The 21,470-nt window shown below is 39.3% G+C and overlaps 1 protein-coding gene across 2 annotated transcripts in view; it reads right to left on the reverse strand.

Annotated features, from left to right (window-relative positions):
• The window catches only part of ssbp4 (single stranded DNA binding protein 4), a 108,175-nt gene extending 91,373 nt beyond the window's left edge, over positions 1–16,802 (reverse strand). For both annotated transcript variants that reach the window (XM_007577220.2, XM_007577221.2), the window contains exons 1-2: positions 16,747–16,802; positions 2,027–2,099 (exon numbers count right to left, since the gene is read on the reverse strand). In XM_007577220.2, coding sequence (XP_007577282.1) covers positions 2,027–2,099; positions 16,747–16,802 — 129 coding nt within the window. The remainder of the gene's footprint in view (positions 1–2,026; positions 2,100–16,746) is intronic.
• Positions 16,803–21,470: the final 4,668 nt, after the last annotated feature.

A 21,470-nucleotide genomic window follows, 5' to 3' on the forward strand; every position in this document is an offset into this window, starting at 1 on the left:
ATTGCAAGGTTGACACTAACCATGTTCAATTAAACAAAAACTAGGGTTGTAGCATTGCTCTGATGTTACAACACAAGAAAATGTTAGATGTTGAGTTCACAAAAAACAGAGAAGACATTAAAAATACCCCAAATTCACAAATTTTCACCTTTCACAAAACACTGTTTCCAGTAGGATCCTGGTAGAAGCAGTGGAGATGTTTGTTTCTGCTGCTTTACCATCGGTATAAAAAAAACTGAACCAGGTGGGAAATTACCACAGAAAGAAAAACAGCCCTCTTTGGAGGGCAGTACTTTTAATAGTATTCAAAACCTGTGTGTTAAGGATTTCTGATTTTAAGTTCAGACGTTGATAAACTCCAATAGACAACAAACAACACAGGGGAAACCAAAGGTTCAGGGTTATTAATTATTAAGTTCTGGAGGTCAAAGAGTCAGGAGTAGCATAATGGAAACAACCTTTGTCATAAATCTCTTCTGTGACGATCATGGCAGCTAATCGAAAGATGGGAAATGAAAAATGCAGACGAAATTCAACAAACCAGTGAGTAGTCTTCTAGTTACATTGTAAATGTTTGTGTTCAGCATAAAAGGTGTTCTTTTTGTTGGGCAAAAGGTTTGTCTGCAAAGCATGCTGCAACGTGCACAAGCATCACATCATTAGAGTCTATGGCATGTGGTCTCATATATGGAAATCATTTATGTCAAAGATTATGAGATCTGATCAAAAGTTTCCAGAGTCGAAGGAAAAGAGACTCATCCTGTCAACCAGGTGTTCTTTGAGCTGCTCACAAGTGATCACAAACAGTGTGAACGGAGCCAAAGACTTGCTGGCTGACCAAACCTTGCTANATAGTTTGACATTTCTGCTTAAGATATTTACTGATCTGTCAGGTTTCCGATATGCGTCCCCCCCAATGACAGACTCGTTCCTACGCCCTTGACAGTATGTCTCATTATACTGTAAATGTGTCAATTTTTTAAAATTCTATTTCAAAATACAAGAATTAGCACATTTTAAATCTATTTTTGTCTATCTGATTACATTGTATCCAGTTACTAGAAGTAATTTCACCAAATAATTTGTTACTGTTTTAATCGATAACTACTTTTTACTTGTACTTGAGCAAAAGTGTTTTGAAACAACACTACTTCTACTTGTTGACAATTTCTACTACACCCAGCACATATATGTGCAGAAGTGTGTTACTGCTTATCAATGCTACTTTGATCTATTTTTGTACAGATACAAGAACTGGCTAATTATATATATTTTTAATGCATTTTGTCCAGTTCTTTAAAATTCAATAAATTTACCATGAGATAAGAGATTTACCATGAGTTTGACAACACGTTTATGAAATTTATTCATAGTCTAGATTCCTGAGTTCAAATGTCGCTCTGACCCGAGCTGACGTGACAGACAAATGTGTCCTGGAACAAAGTGGCCAGAAGTCGACCTGCCTTTTCTTTCACTGGAAGTGAGCGTCTTTCACAGAGCTGAGTAAAGCCTGTGTGCAGCTGCAGAAAGCCCGAACATGGAACCATTAGCAGGAAGGATGTCCATTAGGAAAAGGATGCAACACATTAGAGCCCTTACAACTTCTACCGACTGGAGGCATAATAAGAGGCTAATATCTCCAGTAGACCTTGAGCAAATTGTTAGGATTGGCTTCAAACAATTAAGGTTTAACTTGGCAGCCACGGGCTTCCCTTATCAAATATCAAATCAGAACACAAACATGTCCTCACAATATGTCTAATTACACAGTTTATGATTCCAAATTGAACGTAACATAGAGGGGGTGGTTAATCATGTTAAGTAGACCAACCAATGTTTGTATTGTTCTGAACACAGAAACTGGCTAAAGTCCACTGTTGGCTGTAAGAAAGGTCAGCTGGAGGTTATAGAATAATTGCTGAACCCGGAAAGACCTACAATGTAAATTCCTCTGGTGGTCGTACAATAGAAGGGGAATCACACTCATCCTTTTTAAACAGGAAGTTTCATTAGGAGGACATCTTACCTCTGACAGGAAGGTCTGTGCGGATTTCTGTGCGCCAACATGCAGTAAATACTCATAGACGTATAAAGCTAACCTGGAAAACAAAGCAGAGAGGAAGACAGGTTGTCAGATTTTTTTGGTTTCATTATGTTTGTTTTCCTTACGTCATTCTACAATTTAGAAATCATTCAAGGATTCACACTTATTTCACTGTAGGAAAGCAATGAAACAGGACGGCAAAAGCCTTTGAACCAAAGCCGGACCAAATCCTCACTGTTCACGTGAAACGAAGCCGAGACAAACAAGACTTTTACCGTGCGAGGATCGTATACATTGTGGCGAGGTTGTAAACGTGTGATGTAAGGCTCTTCGGTGAAGAGCTAAAAAGCTTTGGTGGCACTTGGCCATAACCCTGTGGTTTTAGGCTGTCTGCTTCTGAGGCCGAGACACTGAAAACAAAACGGTGTAGACACTCTGAGGAACACGGGACGAGGGAAAGAAGGAATGAGCTCGGACACGATGCTCTGACATCACCCAGATCTACATCACATCAGAATGTGAAATACCTACATCCTTATCACGTCACAGTTATTTTTGGACGTTGTGCGTTAGCTATCGTCCAAAAATAGCTAAATGGTGTCTTTGTTTTCCTGCAATGACGTTTTCGTTATTTCAAGGTTGACACTAACCATGTTCAATTAAACAAAAACTAGGGTTGTAGCATTGCTCTGATGTTACAACACAAGAAAATGTTAGATGTTGAGTTCACAAAAAACAGAGAAGACATTAAAAATACCCCAAATTCACAAATTTTCACCTTTCACAAAACACTGTTTCCAGTAGGATCCTGGTAGAAGCAGTGGAGATGTTTGTTTCTGCTGCTTTACCATCGGTATAAAAAAACTGAACCAGGTGGGAAATTACCACAGAAAGAAAAACAGCCCTCTTTGGAGGGCAGTACTTTTAATAGTACTCAAAACCTGTGTGTTAAGGATTTCTGATTTTAAGTTCAGATGTTGATAAACTCCAGTAGACAACAAACAACACAGGGGAAACCAAAGGTTCAGGGTTATTAATTATTAAGTTCTGGAGGTCAAAGAGTCAGGAGTAGCATAATGGAAACAACCTTTGTCATAAATCTCTTCTGTGACGATCATGGCAGCTAATCGAAAGATGGGAAATGAAAAATGCAGACGAAATTCAACAAACCAGTGAGTAGTCTTCTAGTTACATTGTAAATGTTTGTGTTCAGCATAAAAGGTGTTCTTTTTGTTGGGCAAAAGGTTTGTCTGCAAAGCATGCTGCAACGTGCACAAGCATCACATCATTAGAGTCTACGGCATATGGTCTCATATACGGAAATCATTTATGTCAAAGATTATGAGATCTGATCAAAAGTTTCCAGAGTCGAAGGAAAAGAGACTCATCCTGTCAACCAGGTGTTCTTTGAGCTGCTCACAAGTGATCACAAACAGTGTGAACGGAGCCAAAGACTTGCTGGCTGACCAAACCTTGCTATGTTTGTTTTTTTTTTTTTTTGTTGTTGTTTTTTTTTATATATATAATTATGCTAAGCAAAATCAAAGCATTGGGACTCTGACAGTAAGGAAGGACATGCAAATTGCACACATCAAGCCCCTTTCAGCTCTCTGAATGAAATTCAGATCTGTCTTGCTGTGAGGTGTAATCACACAGGGTAATGGTGAAAATTGGTGCCGAGATGAAAAATAACGTAACTTTTCTTTAGACCTGCAAGTTTCTTTTCTGTAACACACCATTTAATGGTCAAAATTTTAAAAAGGCAAACATTAGAGAAAAAAGCTTAGATAATCTTTGAATTGTTTAATTTTATGTTGGATTCAAAACTGCTAAAACATCCCCCCCACCACCATTTTACAATAAATGTAATGTTGCAGCTGACCACCAGGGGGCTCGACTCACATCCATTCAATTGCACATTTTGCTTACAGTAGACTGGGTTTCTTTATCTGTGCATAGCTCCCAGTCGGCTCTTCTGGCCAACTCTTCACCACTGTTGAAGAAGCTAACCAGGCTACAAAGACCTTTGGACTTCACGCAACGATTCCCGAATCTCCAGCACCAACCCGTGAGCATCCAGCAATGTCTTGAGACTCTGGAGGTGGCAAATATCTCTACCCAAAGAGCAAATCAACTCTAAAACATGCCATTGCCTCTCACCATGTAGCTGGAAATGACACTGCCAACGCTCGGTAGTGACAGTGACCATTGGTGATAAAGAAACGCTGCTTGTGCTTTTCATGGAAGATTCATGATCAGAGAGACGGATTCTGGTTGATTCCGGTTCACATAAGACCCTCATCCACCTGGCCGGCTCCAATAGGCTGGATGAAGGCTGTTGTCTGCTGCTGGCTGCGGCCAATGGTTCTCCCATCAAAAATAGCTAACGAACGAATGAACTAACTCACTCTGGAGTCCTTTGTTACAGGTTATATTGTTATCACGGCATTTTTTCATTATTAGTTGCATCCTAACTACAATGAATGATTCCTAGCATCACTTTTAAAACCTTAAATCTAATCTGCAACTGAAAACACTCGATCTTGTCCTATTCAATTATAACACAAACATTTACTGTCGTTACCTTTTCCTTTTCTTCTCTTTTCGTCTGTTTTTCTTGCTCATCTGATATTGGCAGACAGTTTATGAAGGGACTTATAATGAAGCTGATGTATAAATGCAAACCCTCCTTTTCCAGGAGAACAAATTGTTACTTTCTCTCAGCAGCTGACTCATTCCTGTTACTTGTCACTGCCTTTGCCTTATTAGTGCTCATCACACAGTCACCAGAAGGGATCTTGACAAGTATAGCTGGCCCAGACTTCAGAAAGCTCAAGGCTATCATCCCAAGCAACTCAAACGCTGTCGTCTACATTTATCTGAACTTTACAGACACAGACAAAACTGCATCAGTTTCTTCAAACAACCGAGGACAAAAGAGGTAGTTGCGCCGAAGCATACTGTAAATCTATTTAGTTTTACAGTATGTACAGACACAAATTTACAGATTTCAGCAGAGCTGCAATGTTTTCGTCTGTAATGAACAATTATTTTTACACGGATCACATGCATTCAGGCCAGCACAGAAACACGGAGATATGTTGTTTGGGTCGATGATGCTGAGTGAATCAATACTGAACTAGGCCAACAGTTGAGCAACCAGATTTTTTAAGCTTTGGATAATCAGAATTGAATGCAACTAAGTGGCATGAACTGACATCCATCTGCTAACAGGAAAACAATTTGTTGCAGCTGATCCATACCAGCTTAAGCTCACAGCAAACAGAAAACTGTATCACAAACTTTTCTCTGTTTTAAAACCACATAAGCATCCGTTTCTCTGTTGCACATCAGCACAGGCAAACTCAATAACATTTAATTGAAAATGAATAAGATATCATCAATGGCTGTTTTTTGTTATAATGGTATAATACTGCATATATTATTTTAAATGCTAAATCTTTCTCCAAAAATCTGAAATGAAAATTATGTTTTAGTATAATTATTAGCATATATTTATTGTATTATTCAAAATAAATAAATAACAAACAAAAAAAACATAATTTCATAAGTAAGAATCAGAAATGAGTTAAAGCTGCCAAATCTAACATGACAAAACTTACTCTTACAGAAATAACTAATTACACTTAAACTATTATTTAGCATGTAGAGGAGGCCAAACATGTTCAACTGTTCCAGCCTCCTGATAGATGTGGTTGAACTAAAACAGAGTTCATTCAGTCACGAGTGAAACTAAAAAAAGACAAACAATTGGGTTCTGTTGAACCATTTGATTAAAATTTAATAATGGAGTACACGGTTTGGTCACCACATCAGCAAGGCTGCTTTCAATTCCTGCTGCAACGTTTTTTGAATGTGTTGATAATTTCACTTTATCGGTGCTCCAGCATTGCAAATGTAGCTGTAAATTATCTTTGAGTCTACGCTAAGCCATCTGCATTGATGACAATTCACTCACTTCTGCATGCTGGATGCTAGAAACTAAGAGTAAAATGTGCAATTTGATGGACTTTGTGACTAATTTGTCTAATCACCGTCTCACCACTCAGGATTCTTAAAGAGGATTTCAATTTTATCCCCTGATGGCTAGTTGATAATGACAATAAAACCAAAATTAACAATAAAACACATACTTTTAAGCAGCAGTTATGTATGTTCCATGTGAAGCCCCTTCCTCTGGATTCGAGAGCAGTTTTCGGTGAGACAGGAATGTGGAACAAAGAAATTGCTGCACTTATCTACATCTTTAGATGAAAACTGAGGAAAACAACAAGCTGAAAAGAAACAAAATAAAATTAAAATCTCCATTAAAATGCTTAATTATACTGGTAACCATGCCCTCTTTATTGCCCTTTTAACTCTCTTGCAGCATGAGGCGATGGATATGTGCTGACTGGGCGCCCCTTCAGCTTAAGAGATGCCAGGACGGAGGGAGCCGCATCAGGGAAACGGGGGCCAATTGTTTATTTTGCCAGTCCTCCACATAATGTCTGACATAATTGCATCTTGCTTTCTTTTTCACATTCATTTAGTGATATATATATAGTAATGTGAAAAAAAAAAAAAAAACTAAGGACACCTCTCAGTTGGTTCTTCATGGAAAAAAAATTGCTGATTTAAAAAAAATGTCTCTGGAAAGGGAAGTGAAATAATTGCACTTATGCAACAAAAAATAAGGGCAACTATTTTACTCATTAAACAAAACTGAGAAAATGTTAGGGCACCTTTCCTGTCGCTAACTAGAGTTACAACCTTTAGCTGAACAAACTTCAGCGGGATCCTTCTTGTAGTCCTCTGCACGCCCCAGGGGCCAGCGGGGGTTTCATGTTCAGCTCATTTCAAGTCGATTCGCATCGTCTCAAGGGAATCAACATCTGGTCTTTGACTCGGTCCAGGAGTCACTGATACACTGATACAATCCCCAAACACGACGGTTCCACCTTCAAAGTTTTATTTTACTGAATATATTAATTGGCTCAGGTCAAACATATCCCTTCTTTTTTTTCTACTGATTAAATAATTATATCTTAGACTATTATGTCCAAAGACCATTATCCCAGAACTTCAGCTCTTTAGTTTGCCTTTATTTAAACTTAGACTGGCCTTCGTGTTTGCTTAGAGAGTAACAGTTTCATCCCTGCACACCTCTTTGAAAAGTCAAACATGTGCAGTCTTTTTTTTTTTTTAATTGTAGAGACGCGTTTTTGTTTCAAGAGGTCTGCTGGAGGCCCTGCGTTGACATTACAAGGTTTTTAGGATTTATTTTAATATAGGGAGCACTATTTATTTATTTTTTTCAGAAGTCTGCATCTTTATTTAAAGTTGTTTATTTTTTTACTTCTGAATTTTTCCAGGCACACAGCAGCAGGGTTTTTTATGCACCTCGCATTGCTAATGAATTGTTGACATGTCAGTTTGCCTTAAATTGTTTTAATATCTTTATATTATAAAACTGTATTCAGTACGTGTTACTGCTGCCGCTTGCATGCACTGGAAGCAGAACAGTCAAACAACTAGATGCATTTTCTCTGTTCAGTCGTGTTAACAAAGAAAACATATGTAAGAAGTGTTCCAGCATATTGACTTAATATCTCTGAAAACAGTCCCCTGTTTTCTTTCCCCCCTGTTACATTCACACGTTCTCCTCTGTTTCCATTGTGTCAGGCTGAACAGTTCACATGGCAGTGATGTTATGGTGAAAGCAGGGGGAGTCCACTGCTGTAATGTGTAAAATTGAGCCCCTATTTGCGGTGTGAAACACCCAGCAGCAAGCGTCAGTTCCTATATATCCCCCAGCACCTCCCTTTCTTTTTTTTTGTACCGTACAGGATCGCACAGAGATTCCCAAGAGTTCTGCAGCAATGAAATTTTCATGGCGGAGGCCGGTGTGATCTGAGGGGCGCTGCGCACCAGCGATGGGCACCTGCCCTGGCTGCGATGCATTATTTAAAAACACTCATTCAATCCAGGCTTCAGGGGACACCTTTTGTTACTCTGTCAGAAGCAGTGAGTGTAACTCCGCAGAACAGGACCTTCCATGCAAGCCGATGATGCGGCTTTCTAAAAAGAGGCACGCTCGGTACGACAGGTGTGCGTAAGAGAGGGAAACCGAATCGACGTCTGGTTCTCTTTCTCCTCTTTGGACACCAGAAAAGTAAACTCCCTCTTTAGTGACCCCGCCGCTGCTTACACGTGTCACTCAGGAATAAAAGATGAGATGCTTACAAGACAAACCACACACGGCCTTCTTCTCGGTGTCTCCCGTTTCCTCTCCTCTGGCTTTCACTGTCTCACTGATGAAATGCAGCAAAGGAAAACTCCGATGCAAATCATACGCCGGGAAGTGGGAGATCAGACTGAGTGGGAGGAGGCTCGTTTGACCTGCAACTGACTCAACATCACGGCCCATGATAGTAGGTTCACCGAACATCTGTCTGTCATGTTCTTTCAGCTGCAGCATCATTTGCATCTATTTTTACTCCATACTCATTGAGCAGGATTGTAGCCAGAGGACAGGGTAAAATAAAATGTCTACCACCCCCTTTGTGATTTTCTCTCTTTTTTAGCTCCTCCTTTTCATTCAAGCGTAACAGCACTTTGTTTCACATCTATTCATCAAGAAGATCTCTCCGCCCGCCTCATCCTGAGGAGCAAAACCTGACATTTAGCCCCAGGCTGTCCCAGCCAACCTTCCCTTTCCTTCACTTGCCCCCAGAGAGGCGGGCATCCCAGCTGAGTTTAGCCAGCTAAAGCACAGACAGTTAGAAAATTAACTTTCATGTCCTGATTTGAATAATTCAGCAGTGATCAAAGTGCCAGAATGAGGTAAAAAGTGCAAAGAGGTGATGAAGGAGGAAGAAGCTGATCTAGTTTCATTGATTTATATATGAATAGTTGCATTTTCAACCCAAACTTCAAAACGTTTCATGTGACAAACCGGCAGAAACGTAGCAGATAGTGTGTAAATGTATTCAACCCCCTTTAATCTGTTGACCCTAAGCCCCATTTCTGCCAAATTAGCCTCCCAACACGTTTCCTTGCCCCGTTTTTAACTCTCAGCATCTTCCTTCACTGCAAAAACACAAAATCTCACCAAGTATTTTTGGATTAGTTTCTAGTGTAAATATCTTATTACACTTAAAATAAGACAAATTAATTCAAAAGTAACTTTTCAGCAAGTTATAGAAGCTTGTTTTAAGTAAAAAAATTCCTTAATATTGACGAAAAAGTACTTGCTCTATTAGCAGACAAATGAACTTATAGTGTGGGAAAAACGCCTTGTTATAAGTTAAATAATCTGCTAAGTACTTTTTCATCAATATTAAGGAATTATTTACTTTAAAAAGCTAATATATCTTGATAAAGTGCTACTTGTAAGTTAGTTTTGTCTTACTTTAAGCTTGCTAAGACATTTGCTGTGGAAACCTACAAATACTTTGTGAGATTTTGTGTTTTTGCAGTGGTATCCATGTAGAAGAAAAACAACCCCACAGCATGATGACAACGTGGCTCCTTGTAGGGACAGCATGGGGCTGACATGCGGTGCAAGTTTTCAGGAACGTTTGGCAGAAAGTTCGGTTTTAGTCGCAGTCAACCACAGCACCTTCTTCCACACGTTTGTGGTAAACTACGAATCTCCCTCAAATTATTTTCAGCAATGATTTTCTTCTTATATTCTATGACAACAGCCAGATTTGTAAAGTGACATGATTGCTACACCTGAGCTCTAGAGTTACCACTGGACAGTGAGTAGCTGTCCGCTTTAATGATCTGTCTGTCTGTGCAGATGAATGATTAAGCCTTGATTGGTTTGAACAGAACTTTGTGAACTGTTCAAATCTCAGAATATTGTTTTATAAGCCAACCTTGCTCTAAAATCCTCCACGGTGTTTTCTGTGACCTGTGTCTGCTGCGTTCCTTCATGTTGACGTTTGTTCACTAATGTTCTCCGACAAACTATACCGACAGCTGAATTTATACTGACGATAATCTACACAGAAGGAGAAACTGACATTGGTGTCAGAGTGAAGGGAGCTCAATACAAGACCATGCTGCACTTTCCAGATTTTTATTAGTAATTTGTAAATTATTTTGAAACCTTGGTGTCATTTTCCTATCAATTATTATGAACTCCTGTGTTTTGGTCTGTCACACAGAATCTCAATAAAACACTTTGTGTGTAATTTAATAAAACGCGGGATAGTTTAAGAGGTAAACAAGATTTCTCTGTGCACACAGAGAAATATTCGGCCGGGCAACAGAAATAAAGAGTTAAATGAAGTCATACGGAGGTGAGTGAGAGGCTCGGTGCCTGCTTCAGACCTCTGCGATGCTGTAAAGACGCTTCACTGACGCGTATTCCCAGCGCGCATGCCGTTTCTGTTTGCCCGTCTTTGTTCTGGCGGTTCCTTTGTCAAAACAAATCAGTGTCAATGAGCATGTAAACACAAACGGCTTTAGCCACGGGTTAATCCAGACATTTCTCACACATGCACATAAACGCGTCCACATTCATGTGAACACATCAAGGCAACGGTGATCATCTCGCTGGTACCCGGTTTAGCTCTGGTGATCTCCTCTTGCCACAAAGAAGCATCTCAGGCATTTCTGAAGATTTGGGATAAGGAGCATTTTGGATGTCACCGGTACAGGTTTCGCCATTAGTGAGTTTCATCATCGGCGAGTAGTTAATGAGGGCAACAATGACATAACCTACCATGAAGCAATTAGTCCAAATATTCAAAACACTCATCTGTTTCCTATTATCACCTGACACTCACCCTCATTGCTGTTCGCACAGATGCTTTCCTCTGTATGTTAATAAGAGACAAACTGTTCTGCTCGGTGTGCAGTGTTGCCAAACTGATTAACAACTTCAGGCGCAGAGCTTCAATATTTATACTGCCTGCTTTATTTTGAGTGCGAAGGGCAACAAATTTGTGCGGATGCACCAAAAGCGGCTGACGACAGGCGGCATTAATTGACTGTTGACACATCTGAATGGGAGCGCCGTCACCCCGAAGGGCGCTGGGGGTAAATCAGGGGTTTCTTTACTTTTTTCTGAATACTGTTTCTGCTTGTGTTCCTGTGCAGCTCTTTATGCTTCCTTCAAAAGACTAAAATGCAGATGGCTGTGCCATCTGTGTAGAATCAAAACCATGCATTCAGAGCTGAAGATCCCCCACTAAATGGCACGTAAATAGGTGGGAGGAGCCAGAGGAGGAGCGGAGGATGTAAAGAAACTTGCTTTCAAAACAAACTGATTAACTTTGCACTTGAAGTTCTTCACCCAAACAAATCTAGAATCACTTGAAATCACACCAAAACAAAAAACAAAAAAACAAAAAAAAAATAAAAATACTGTAAACAGAGTATTAAAAAATTATTTTGCTCACTGACTGCTATCTGTGGCCCTTCTTAAGAGAAGATGATTGATTGAACTTTAACTTTTTTTTTCTGTGAATGGAACCTTTAATTTATTTATTTAGGTCACCGGATTTACTAGAACAAACTGAAAGAGATTTCCATTTGCCCTATGAGAAAAAACCCCACTAATTTTAAAGCTGCTGTGTTAAGTTCTTCCATTCATCAGTGACTTTTTATATATATTTCTATACCCAGTTCCTCCTCTGTGGGGAAGTGGGGGGTTCTGAGGTCTTTCCCCAGCAGTTTATAGGGGAGTTATCAGTTCTTCAAAGAGACACAGAGTACTGACACCCATCCACACACACCACAGGGAAACTTACAGCGGGCCATTCGACCCGACATGCCAACGCCAACATATCCTGGGACAAAACATTCGAGCTCAAAGCAGAAAGGTCCCAGCTGGGAATCAACCCCAACACCTTCATGCTGCCTGAACATCTGTCCCTCTGGCTTGACACCAGTTTTTAACTCCTTTCAAAATTAATTTTAAAGTAAAAGTCTACCGACGAGGCTTTTCCTGCCAAATAGAAATGATTGATTTTCTATTGAGTTCTGACTTGTTGATTCAGATTTCTCTTTCTTATGTTTAGAAAACACAAAAAAGACAGGAATGTTGTGCAGGTTTTTTTTTTTTTTTTTAGAGATAGCATTGCATCCAACAGAAAATTAAGGAATCACAAGGTTATGCTCATTTATGCATCAACACCAACGCAACTAACTTTGATTAGATTTTTACAAAATCAAAAACAAGTGCATCGACGTGAACGCTGATGGTTGACACAGTTATAGACTGAAAATGACTGTAATTCTTAGTTTTCATGTGTTTAATAAAGAAGAGAAAAGTTGATTTTTTTCAGTAATTGACTCAAACAGAATCAAACAAAGAGAATATCTTTCCAATTCTGATCTGAATGGTTTCATTTGACAACATGCATCGGCTCTTCCTCTGCTTTTATTATCACAATAAATCTGTTCCCATGAAAGCTCTTATGAAAATAACCTTACACAGTGATCTGGTGTAAACACACCCCTGCACTCCCGCTACATTTGACCCGAAGAAAGCGAGGCCAGCCGGCTGAACCCCATCTATATGACGGTTCCTTGGTCGTGTTGAGGAATCCACCTAGTTTTCTGCATGCCGATCTGTGTTATGTTGCTGAACAAAATCAAGACTCAGTTTTAAGGCTTTACAGGGTTTTTTTTATTTTTATTTTTTTTTTATCCATCACTGTGCAACACAGCATCCTAAACACACTCAAACACACTGTTGAGCTTGTATCTAGGAACATTTTGTACACTACGTCAGAGATCCACAGCATGTAACTGAGAAGTTCAGTGTAAACCCTTTTTTTCCTTGTGTTTCAATTTCAGATTTCACCACTTTGCGGATGTGCACACCAGACTACCTGCAAAACACCAACAACTGAACGGCCCTCACAGGGGACACCTGAAATAAAACTTTATTGCCTGGGGAGCCATGGATACTAAAAAAAAAGCTCTGACAGTGACAACATACTGTCTGTTAGTCACTGTCTTTGTCTGGTAAATAGGGCAAAACCTTGAGAAAACACTGACAAAACACTGAAGAAACTAGCTGTTGGAATATTTCAGGAGGAAAGTTAAATTCCTGAAAAGCAGCTGCGCATTTGCAGAAACAAAAATCAGAAAAAAAGAAGTCAAGAGGCCTTCTGGTTGTTTTTAACACAAGCATGAAAAAAACGTTCAAATTTTGCACTGCAAGAGCAAAGCAAGGAGGCAGTTTATCAAAATGTTTTTAGACATAACCATTAATATTTCATTCTACAAGTTTTTCTATGAAACATTAATGCTCTAGTGTAACTCGCGTGTTCTGTCCACACCCATGCGGTCAGACTTCCTCCAGCTGCGCAAGCAAAAACATTTCTCTGCACTAATATTTCCTAAATGTTGGTGTCAACAAGTTTTGCGCTCCTAGCTGAAACATTGCATCACCTGGTTCTTCATTAAAACAACACCAAGACAAACATGCAAGTGCAGCACCTGCACTGTACTTCCTGCTCACTTTTGCATTCTGATTTCACTTAACGTCATGAAATCTTTCGTACATTTGATTAAATCAGAACGACCCGATGACGAATTCTCCTGACAGGAGCTGCAGCTCCGACGCCAAACTCTTTCCTTAATGCCATATGCATCCATCTGGAGAGCCTTCTTTTTCATTAGGCCAATATGTAAAGAGTTGAATGAATATGTAAATATGAATATGATAATTCACTGAAGCCGCTCCACGATTACAAGGGAACATGTGTTAGCCCTGCGGGGGGAGTTAGGGGGACAAGACAGGTGAGGGGAGAGGGCGAGCCTTTTCTGTGATGTGTGGACGTTACCTGCTGGCCTGTGACGGATATACACACCACATACGCTGCTTTGCAAAAAATATTCACTTTCTCACATTACGTCCCTTTTAAAACCACAAACTTCGTTGTATTTTGCTGGGATAATGAACAAGGGTTCTGAAGCTCCTGCATGAGGTAAAATATTTAAAATGTGCCGGCGCGTTTAAACCCCTTTACTCTGCCGCTTGTGAATAATATCCAACGCAATCAACTGCCATCGACTAGTTAAAAAATGTGACTTTTGTGTATTTAAACACCTGCATGTGTGACTGTTCTGCGAAGGTTTCATGACCAGTAATATGTCACTTATCAGGTGGATAAAAAGTTTAAAGCTGAGTTCAGATGTAAAACAATATTCCAAGCTCTAAAATTCACTAAGCATTCTTCAGCTAATCAACTAAAAATGTGAAGAGTGTGATCGAACTGCTAACCCATGGTAACTCTGGAGGAGCTGCAGAAATCCACAGCTCAGGTAGGAGAAACTATTGACAGCTTTTAGTCATGCATGCTACAAATCTGGCATTTCTCAGAAAGTTGCTAGAAGGAAGCTATTGCTAAGAGAAAGAGAGAGGAGGTTCTGTTTGAAGTTTGCCACCAGCCATAGAAGGGTATGGCGTGGATGTGGGAGGTGCTCTGACAAGATAAGACCACAGCAAAATGAAACTTTCTTGTAAAGTTGGCAGAAAAACTTTGATACCACAAAATACCCAGAAAAACTTATGACCACAAGGGAAAGTGGTGGTGGCCGCATCATGCTGTGATGGACAGGAAGTTCATTCACCTTCCAGGAAGACAACAGAAATGACAGATAGAGCTCCATTTTTAATGGTTGAGATTGAATTGTGTTCATTTCTTAGAATGGCCCAGTCAAAGTCCAGACTTGAGACTAATTACAGCCAGGTCTGAACATGTATTAAATGTCTTTTGGACTTTGATTTATTAAAAAAAAAAACATAAAAAAATGCTACAAACTCTGTATCATGTTCTTTCCATTTCACAGTTATGCATTTTCTCATAAATATATGGAGCATTTGTAATTAATGTGACAAAATGGGAAAAAAGTTCAAGTGTTGTGAAGTTTTTGTATATCGCCGAACATGTTTAAAAATGTGATGTCTAATAGAAGAAGCAAGTTGCTGCAAATAAGTGACAGGTATTTAAACGCAAGGAAACAGCAGGATGTAAAAACAAACAGGAGTTTTTCTTTTGTAATTTAAGCAACCCCGAGTTAGATGCATTCACCATCTGCAGCTTTTCTCAAAAGACTTGCACCTCTTATGAGTTAAATTATTAATCCCCCACCTACACTATCATTTGAAATACATGCTGCCTCTGCGCTGATTTCACTCCTAGTGACACATGCAACATAATCCACAGTCCCCTGAACAAGCGAGCACAACTAAGAACTGACTAAAGACACATTATTTAAATTATAAATGGCTTTTCACCATACTGTAAATAACCCAGGCTCCACAAACCGGTGTAAACTGAGATGCTGGCGCTTCATATGCAATATTAAAGCATCATATGCTGGTTCAAAGGTCAGCCCGCCTGCTGCTGCTGCTGCTGCTGCTCATAAACTCACATGGGACTGTTTTCATTTAGGAGCCACTCCTCCATATCAGCACACACAAATACACGAACTCTCAATTTTCACACGGAATAATGGGAGTTCAGGGTGAAATCAGACGCTCCGTGCCAGCAGATGTGCACAAAGTCGTACTCGAGGAAGCCTCCACTAAGCGCATAAGTGACTCACATCACTAGAAAGCCTAATCAATTGAATATGACACGGCAGTGCATCAAAACATATAAGAGAGTCTCTAAAGAAATTATGTTTCCATTGCAGATGTATGACGGGAGTCGTGTAGCCGCACAGCCTCCCAGGACTTGACATTGTTTTAGGGATTACAACTGCATCTCCACGGGGAGCCCGGCTCGCTGTTCCACAAACTCGTACTGTTTGGTGCGTAATGGTGACAAAACAGCACCACGACGATAAAAAGAACTCCCCGAAGGCTCACGTAAAGAAATAACTTATTATTATTATTATTATTTTACCCCCAATGAAGCTAAGCAGGAAAAAGGACAGTCATCACTCTGTCGGGACTATGACATTTAAAAGTTGCTCATAATAAACCAAAAAACGAGTTTATTAGATCAAATCTAAAATGGCAAATTGATTTTTTATTTTTATTTTTATTTTTTGACGATATCTGCTTGAAATAAAGCTTGTCTCTGAAATAAAAGCTGCGGATTTTCACTTTAAAAGTTGAGCACTATTGTGGCTGCTGAACGGGACAGAGCTTCCCTCCTCTTGCCGCCTGAAGTGCCTGCGCCCCGTGTTTTACGCACCAAAAACGCGCAGCCTGAGCGCTTCGAGCCGATAAAAAGAACCAAATCCACCCGAAGCATCCAGCGGCTTCATCCCCGAAAGTTTCACGGAGACACATGCGAGCAGTCCACGCAACCGCGGACGCATGCTTGCACCCCGACGACAATGCCTCCTCAACTTTTACCGCCGCACAAGTGCGCGTTATAAATAACCGGGTAGATAAAAAAACAAACAAAAAAAAACACAATCCGTGATCTTGTCCAACATCCCGCACCAACTTACAGAGCTGTTCGCTCACATTGTTGGGAAACAACAGGCGGATAATTACACACGAGAAGTGTTTATTTATTTAATTTTTTTAAAAGGTAAAAGTTTAAGAGACGCACCTCCAAGGTGGTCGGATGAGTTGAGGAGGAGCGCACTTTACTCCGGCGCACTCCTTTAAATTACACTACCTAGTTTAGAAAGTTGTGAGCCCCTCCGCTGCCCCCCTCACGTTTAAGCAGGTAAAAACTCTGACAATTAAAGCAACACAATCCACTTACTTTTCTCTCGCTTGGCTATCGGAAGGGACGACAGCTCCTTTACCTTTGGCGTACATGCTGAATTCTGTTTTAAGACTTTTGCCCCACTCAACACCTGTCAAAGAAAGCAGCCAGGAAAACGCTCCATCTCCATAGCTACCCCTTTAGTGTTTTTCCTCCCCCCCCTTCCTCCTCTTCTCCTCCTCCCCCTCCTCCTCCCTTCTCCCCATCCTCTTCCCTCCTCCTTCTCTCTCCCTCTCCCTCCCTCCCTTCCTCTCTTTCTTTTTTTTTTTTTTTTACATCTCCAACATTGGCCACAAATCAGGCACAGTTTCTACTGGGGGGACTTGAAACCGTCCGCAGTTGGATTTTTTTTTTTTCTCCTTCTCAGTCGCTGTTCCACTGACCTGCTCATCCTCCCTCCGTTCTGCAAACGGTGGGGGCTTCTTAAAGGGAAACGCACACTTTTTTTTTTGTTTGTGGAGTTTCATCAACATGAGGAGAAAAAGGGGGAGGATGGGGAAAGGTTTGCCGGGTTCTTTTACTCCTCTGTTTGGGACAGGGTAGCTGGTTTATCCTCCCTCTTTTGTCTTTTAAAAACATACCAAGACTTTGACAGGCCTTGATTCATTCACACGGATGGAAACATTATCTAATGTAGTTTTCTTGCAGACTCTTGCCTTTGTGTTGAATGAGTTCTGTATGTAGTGAGAGACTAGAAGTGATACTGAAGTCTAGTGGCATTTACATGGTCAGACTACAACTTGCCATTTATTTCTTTTGGATGTTCTGGCCTGCTGATTCTGGGTTTGTCTGATTGTTAGTTTTTGTTGTTTATTTTCTTGACAGTAACCACTGGAAGAGGAAGTAAGAGTGTGGAAAAGGAAAGTCACCAAGTAATATCTCTTGAGGTACTCCACAAAAATGGTTTTTCAGGGAAAGACAGCAATGTTTATGCATTTCATTATAGGATCAATACTAAATGAAAGAGCTATTGTATCAAACACAGGCGTGAAACTGTTTTACAGATGCACTGACTGAGAAATTCAATTATATATATATATATATATATATTTTTTTTTTTTTTCTTGGAGATCAGGTCTGTTAATTCAAATTTTGACTGAATTTATTTCCCCCCACACAACAATGATGCATAAAACATATGCATTATTATGGTAGCAAGTGTATAAAAAATAATGTACAATAGAAATGATCAGTTCCAAGAATACATTTCCTTAGTGGAAATTATGAATCAGGCTGAACTGTTGAATTTTTTTTTGTCTAAGTACAAATTCATTTTTCACATATTCAATCATTCTGTGACATGTCAGAAAATATGTTGTTTCAATTAAGACAGTAAAAATATGTCTTCACTTAATACTTCATCTTTTTTTTTTCTACATGACTACAGTGATAACATGCATTCAAGATCATACAAAAGGAATGAATGTAGCTTTTAGATGCATAAGCTAAAAATCTGAAATGTTTCTCTTATCGTTTTGGTTTCTGGCTTCTGTCATTTTTGCATAAATAGTTTGGTTTTGCTTCTTAAACAATATTTTTTTATTTATTCAGCCTACTTATTTATATTGTCACTTGATATATCAGATATCAGATGTACCTGTGGTAAGAGAAGCACTACCAAAGCCATAATTAACAGGTGATCAGATTAAGCACTCATGCGTCAAAGAACTAATCCATCAAGTGTTACATGCAAAACCAGTAAGTGAGTTGAAGCTGCTGATTGTTGTCACACTGAAATCATTTGCAGCACAGCTCTGTTCCTCGCTGGATAAAGTGTCTCCAGGTTGTGAAGTCAAGACTCGAAACAGAAGCTTTACAAGGTGATCTGTGCTTATCTTCAGCATCATTATTTACATTCATTCAAGCTATTCCAAAAACCGGCTCTTGACTTTATCTGTCTTCAAACACTGTTGAATATGCAAATTGTCATAGCAACATTGCATGGCTGTGTATTGGTGCACAGCTGATAGAAAGACGGGTCTGACATTTTGATATGTGTCTAGTAATTTGGCAATAAGGAAAATGATAGAATTCATGATATCCTTTCATATAACATAAGAAACCAATCGATGATATTAATCTCTGTGTAAGTAGAGTTGTTCAGTGAATTTCTCAGAGGTCTTGTAAACATTAATGAACAAACTAATAAAGACCAAAGAACATACTTAGACAGGTAAATGATACAGTGTTGAATAAATTTAAAGCAGAGTAAGGTGAGAAAATAAGGAGAGCCGCCTTAAGTTTTCAACCCTGCAGCCAAAATACAACGTATCGCAACAAGCAATAAACATAGGCTACATGTCAAACTGTTAAAATTTTATTTGTAAACGAATTTTAAAAACATGCATTATTTTAGTTCTACTTTCACAATTGACATGACTCTGGCTCCGCCCCCATGTGGAATTTGAGCAAACCTCTAATAAAGAAACAGTGTTACGATGGCAGAGGTAGTGGAAAATAATGCATTAAGACATTTTTCTTTTTTTGGTCATTTTTGCCTTTTAAGCAAACACTGAGGCAAAGATGACAAGCGAGAAAATTCTCCAACAAATTCTACATCAGGTCTCTAAGGTTATTTGTGGGGAAACAACGGAGAATTTAATGTTAAATCCCAAGTTTTCCCAGCCAGAGGAGGAATGAGGGGCACAACGTCTCATTGGATGAGAGTGCGAAAGCTGTGTAGGACACATTTTGCACATAAACGGGTGAATATAATGACTTAAACATACAAGCTTGTGAAAATCCGCCTTCAGAAAAATGCTTAAAAATTTACATTAGTATAAAAAAGTGCTTAAATGTAAATACCACAGTTACTGCAACACGTTTTCATGCTGCCATAGCGCTACCACTGGTATTTACATACATAAAATCAAGCATAACTACTTTCATTTATTGATCTTAGGTTTGACTTTCAATAAGTGATGAGATATGGGATGTTTACTGCCAGATACCTTTGTGCAGATAAACATGTGGTAGCTGCCGCTTTCATTCAACTGGACATAAGGTCGACTGCAGGAAATGTAATAAAATGTGAAATAACTTAACGTTGCTCTGTATTTAACGAGTTAATTTAAAGTGGTTTCATAAAGCAGACCTGAACATGACAGTCCTGATTCAGGTCATATTTACTCCGCACAGAGAGCATATCCTTTTAACCAGCATATCCTTATATATCCAACATCCATCCCACAGCCACCTTGAGGAGGTAAGTATTCTCCAACACACAGAGGAACCAGGAGAGTTCAACATCAAGCTCCACCTATAAGACAAACAAAAGCCAAATTGGTTAACTTTGACTATAGAGCCAGCAGTGGTTCCGCTGCCAGTACCCTGACAGCAGGAGACACCCACAGGAGAAGAAAAAGCAGTGACTTCATAGAGGCACATGTGCTTATTAATACCGTTACCAAAACTACAGTTCCTCACAGACTGCAGAGATCTGACATGACCTGGATGACTGCTCTTCCTACTGCATCATATACAGACATATCTGAGTTAAATTTCCCCCTTTAATATTAGAAAATATGTTAATATAAAAAAAAAGTAATGGACATGAACATTTAAACAGGAAAAAGCTAAATTTATTTCAATATCCTTTCACCACCCATGGGGCATAATATCTTAAATCTTGAATATTCACAGAAAGCATGAGGCTTACACACCCATTATTACCGTTTAGTAGATTTCAATAATCCCGCTGCAAAGATGGCTCCCTTTATAGCTCTAATTACACTGAAAAGAACATAATTAATGCTATAAAGATTTTTTTTAAATGAATGTGTTTATTATTAGTCTTTATTTTCAATTCAACAATGAAATAAGTATGATAGTTAACACGATTGCAATAAAAGAATACACAAGTGTTTGCGTTTGGTGCCGGTGGGTTACCAGACGCATGAGGCTAGCTGGCTACCAGGAGATCTGACTGCAGGCGTCCAGCTTGACGTCCAACAGGAAAATGCTGCGACTTACATCTGTCAGAAAAAGGAGACATTTTTCTTCTCTGAGAAGAAAAAATCTCCTTCCTTTGGACCATCTTGCATGTTGTCCTGATCTAACCCTTCATAAAAGTGTCTTAAGGAGGTTTACAAAAACAGATGAGGGTCATGCAGAACCGTGGATGCCCCTCATGACGCCATTTTTACCACGGTTTACCCCAGCCTTTCTAAAGTGCTCTGATGATGTTATTGGTCTTAGACTTTGACTCAACAGATGTACAGTCTCTCTGAGTTTAAATATCTTAAATATTATATTTATAAATGAAACAAAAAAAATCAGGTTAAATAATCCACTCCTCTTTAAACTGGATTTTTCACGTAAATCTCGTCTCTGTAGGCTGATATCTTGAAGTTTGCATGATCTCAGCTGTTTATGTGATACATAGCACATAGCACTGTTAAACATACCAATGTGCATCAAAGATTAGTCTCATTTACCTATTTATCAGTCAGTCTTGTATATTTATTTATATATTTGTACCCATTGGTGCTCAGGATTTTGGTTTTAGTTGTGATTCTAAATTGCTCTTTTGTGAGTGTAAAATGCGTCTTTTGGCCATGTTATGTACTGATGACCTGCACTCTGTCCCTCTCTGCTATTTCCTGCTAAGGTCACACACACACACGCACACACACACACACTCACACACCACTCACCCCCAATTGACCCAAGTAGATACAGAAGATGGAGGGACAACAATAGTCATATTAATATAACATTCA

Source organism: Poecilia formosa, unplaced genomic scaffold (assembly GCF_000485575.1).
Source record: "Poecilia formosa unplaced genomic scaffold, Poecilia_formosa-5.1.2 Scaffold432, whole genome shotgun sequence".
Lineage (NCBI taxonomy): Eukaryota > Metazoa > Chordata > Actinopteri > Cyprinodontiformes > Poeciliidae > Poecilia > Poecilia formosa.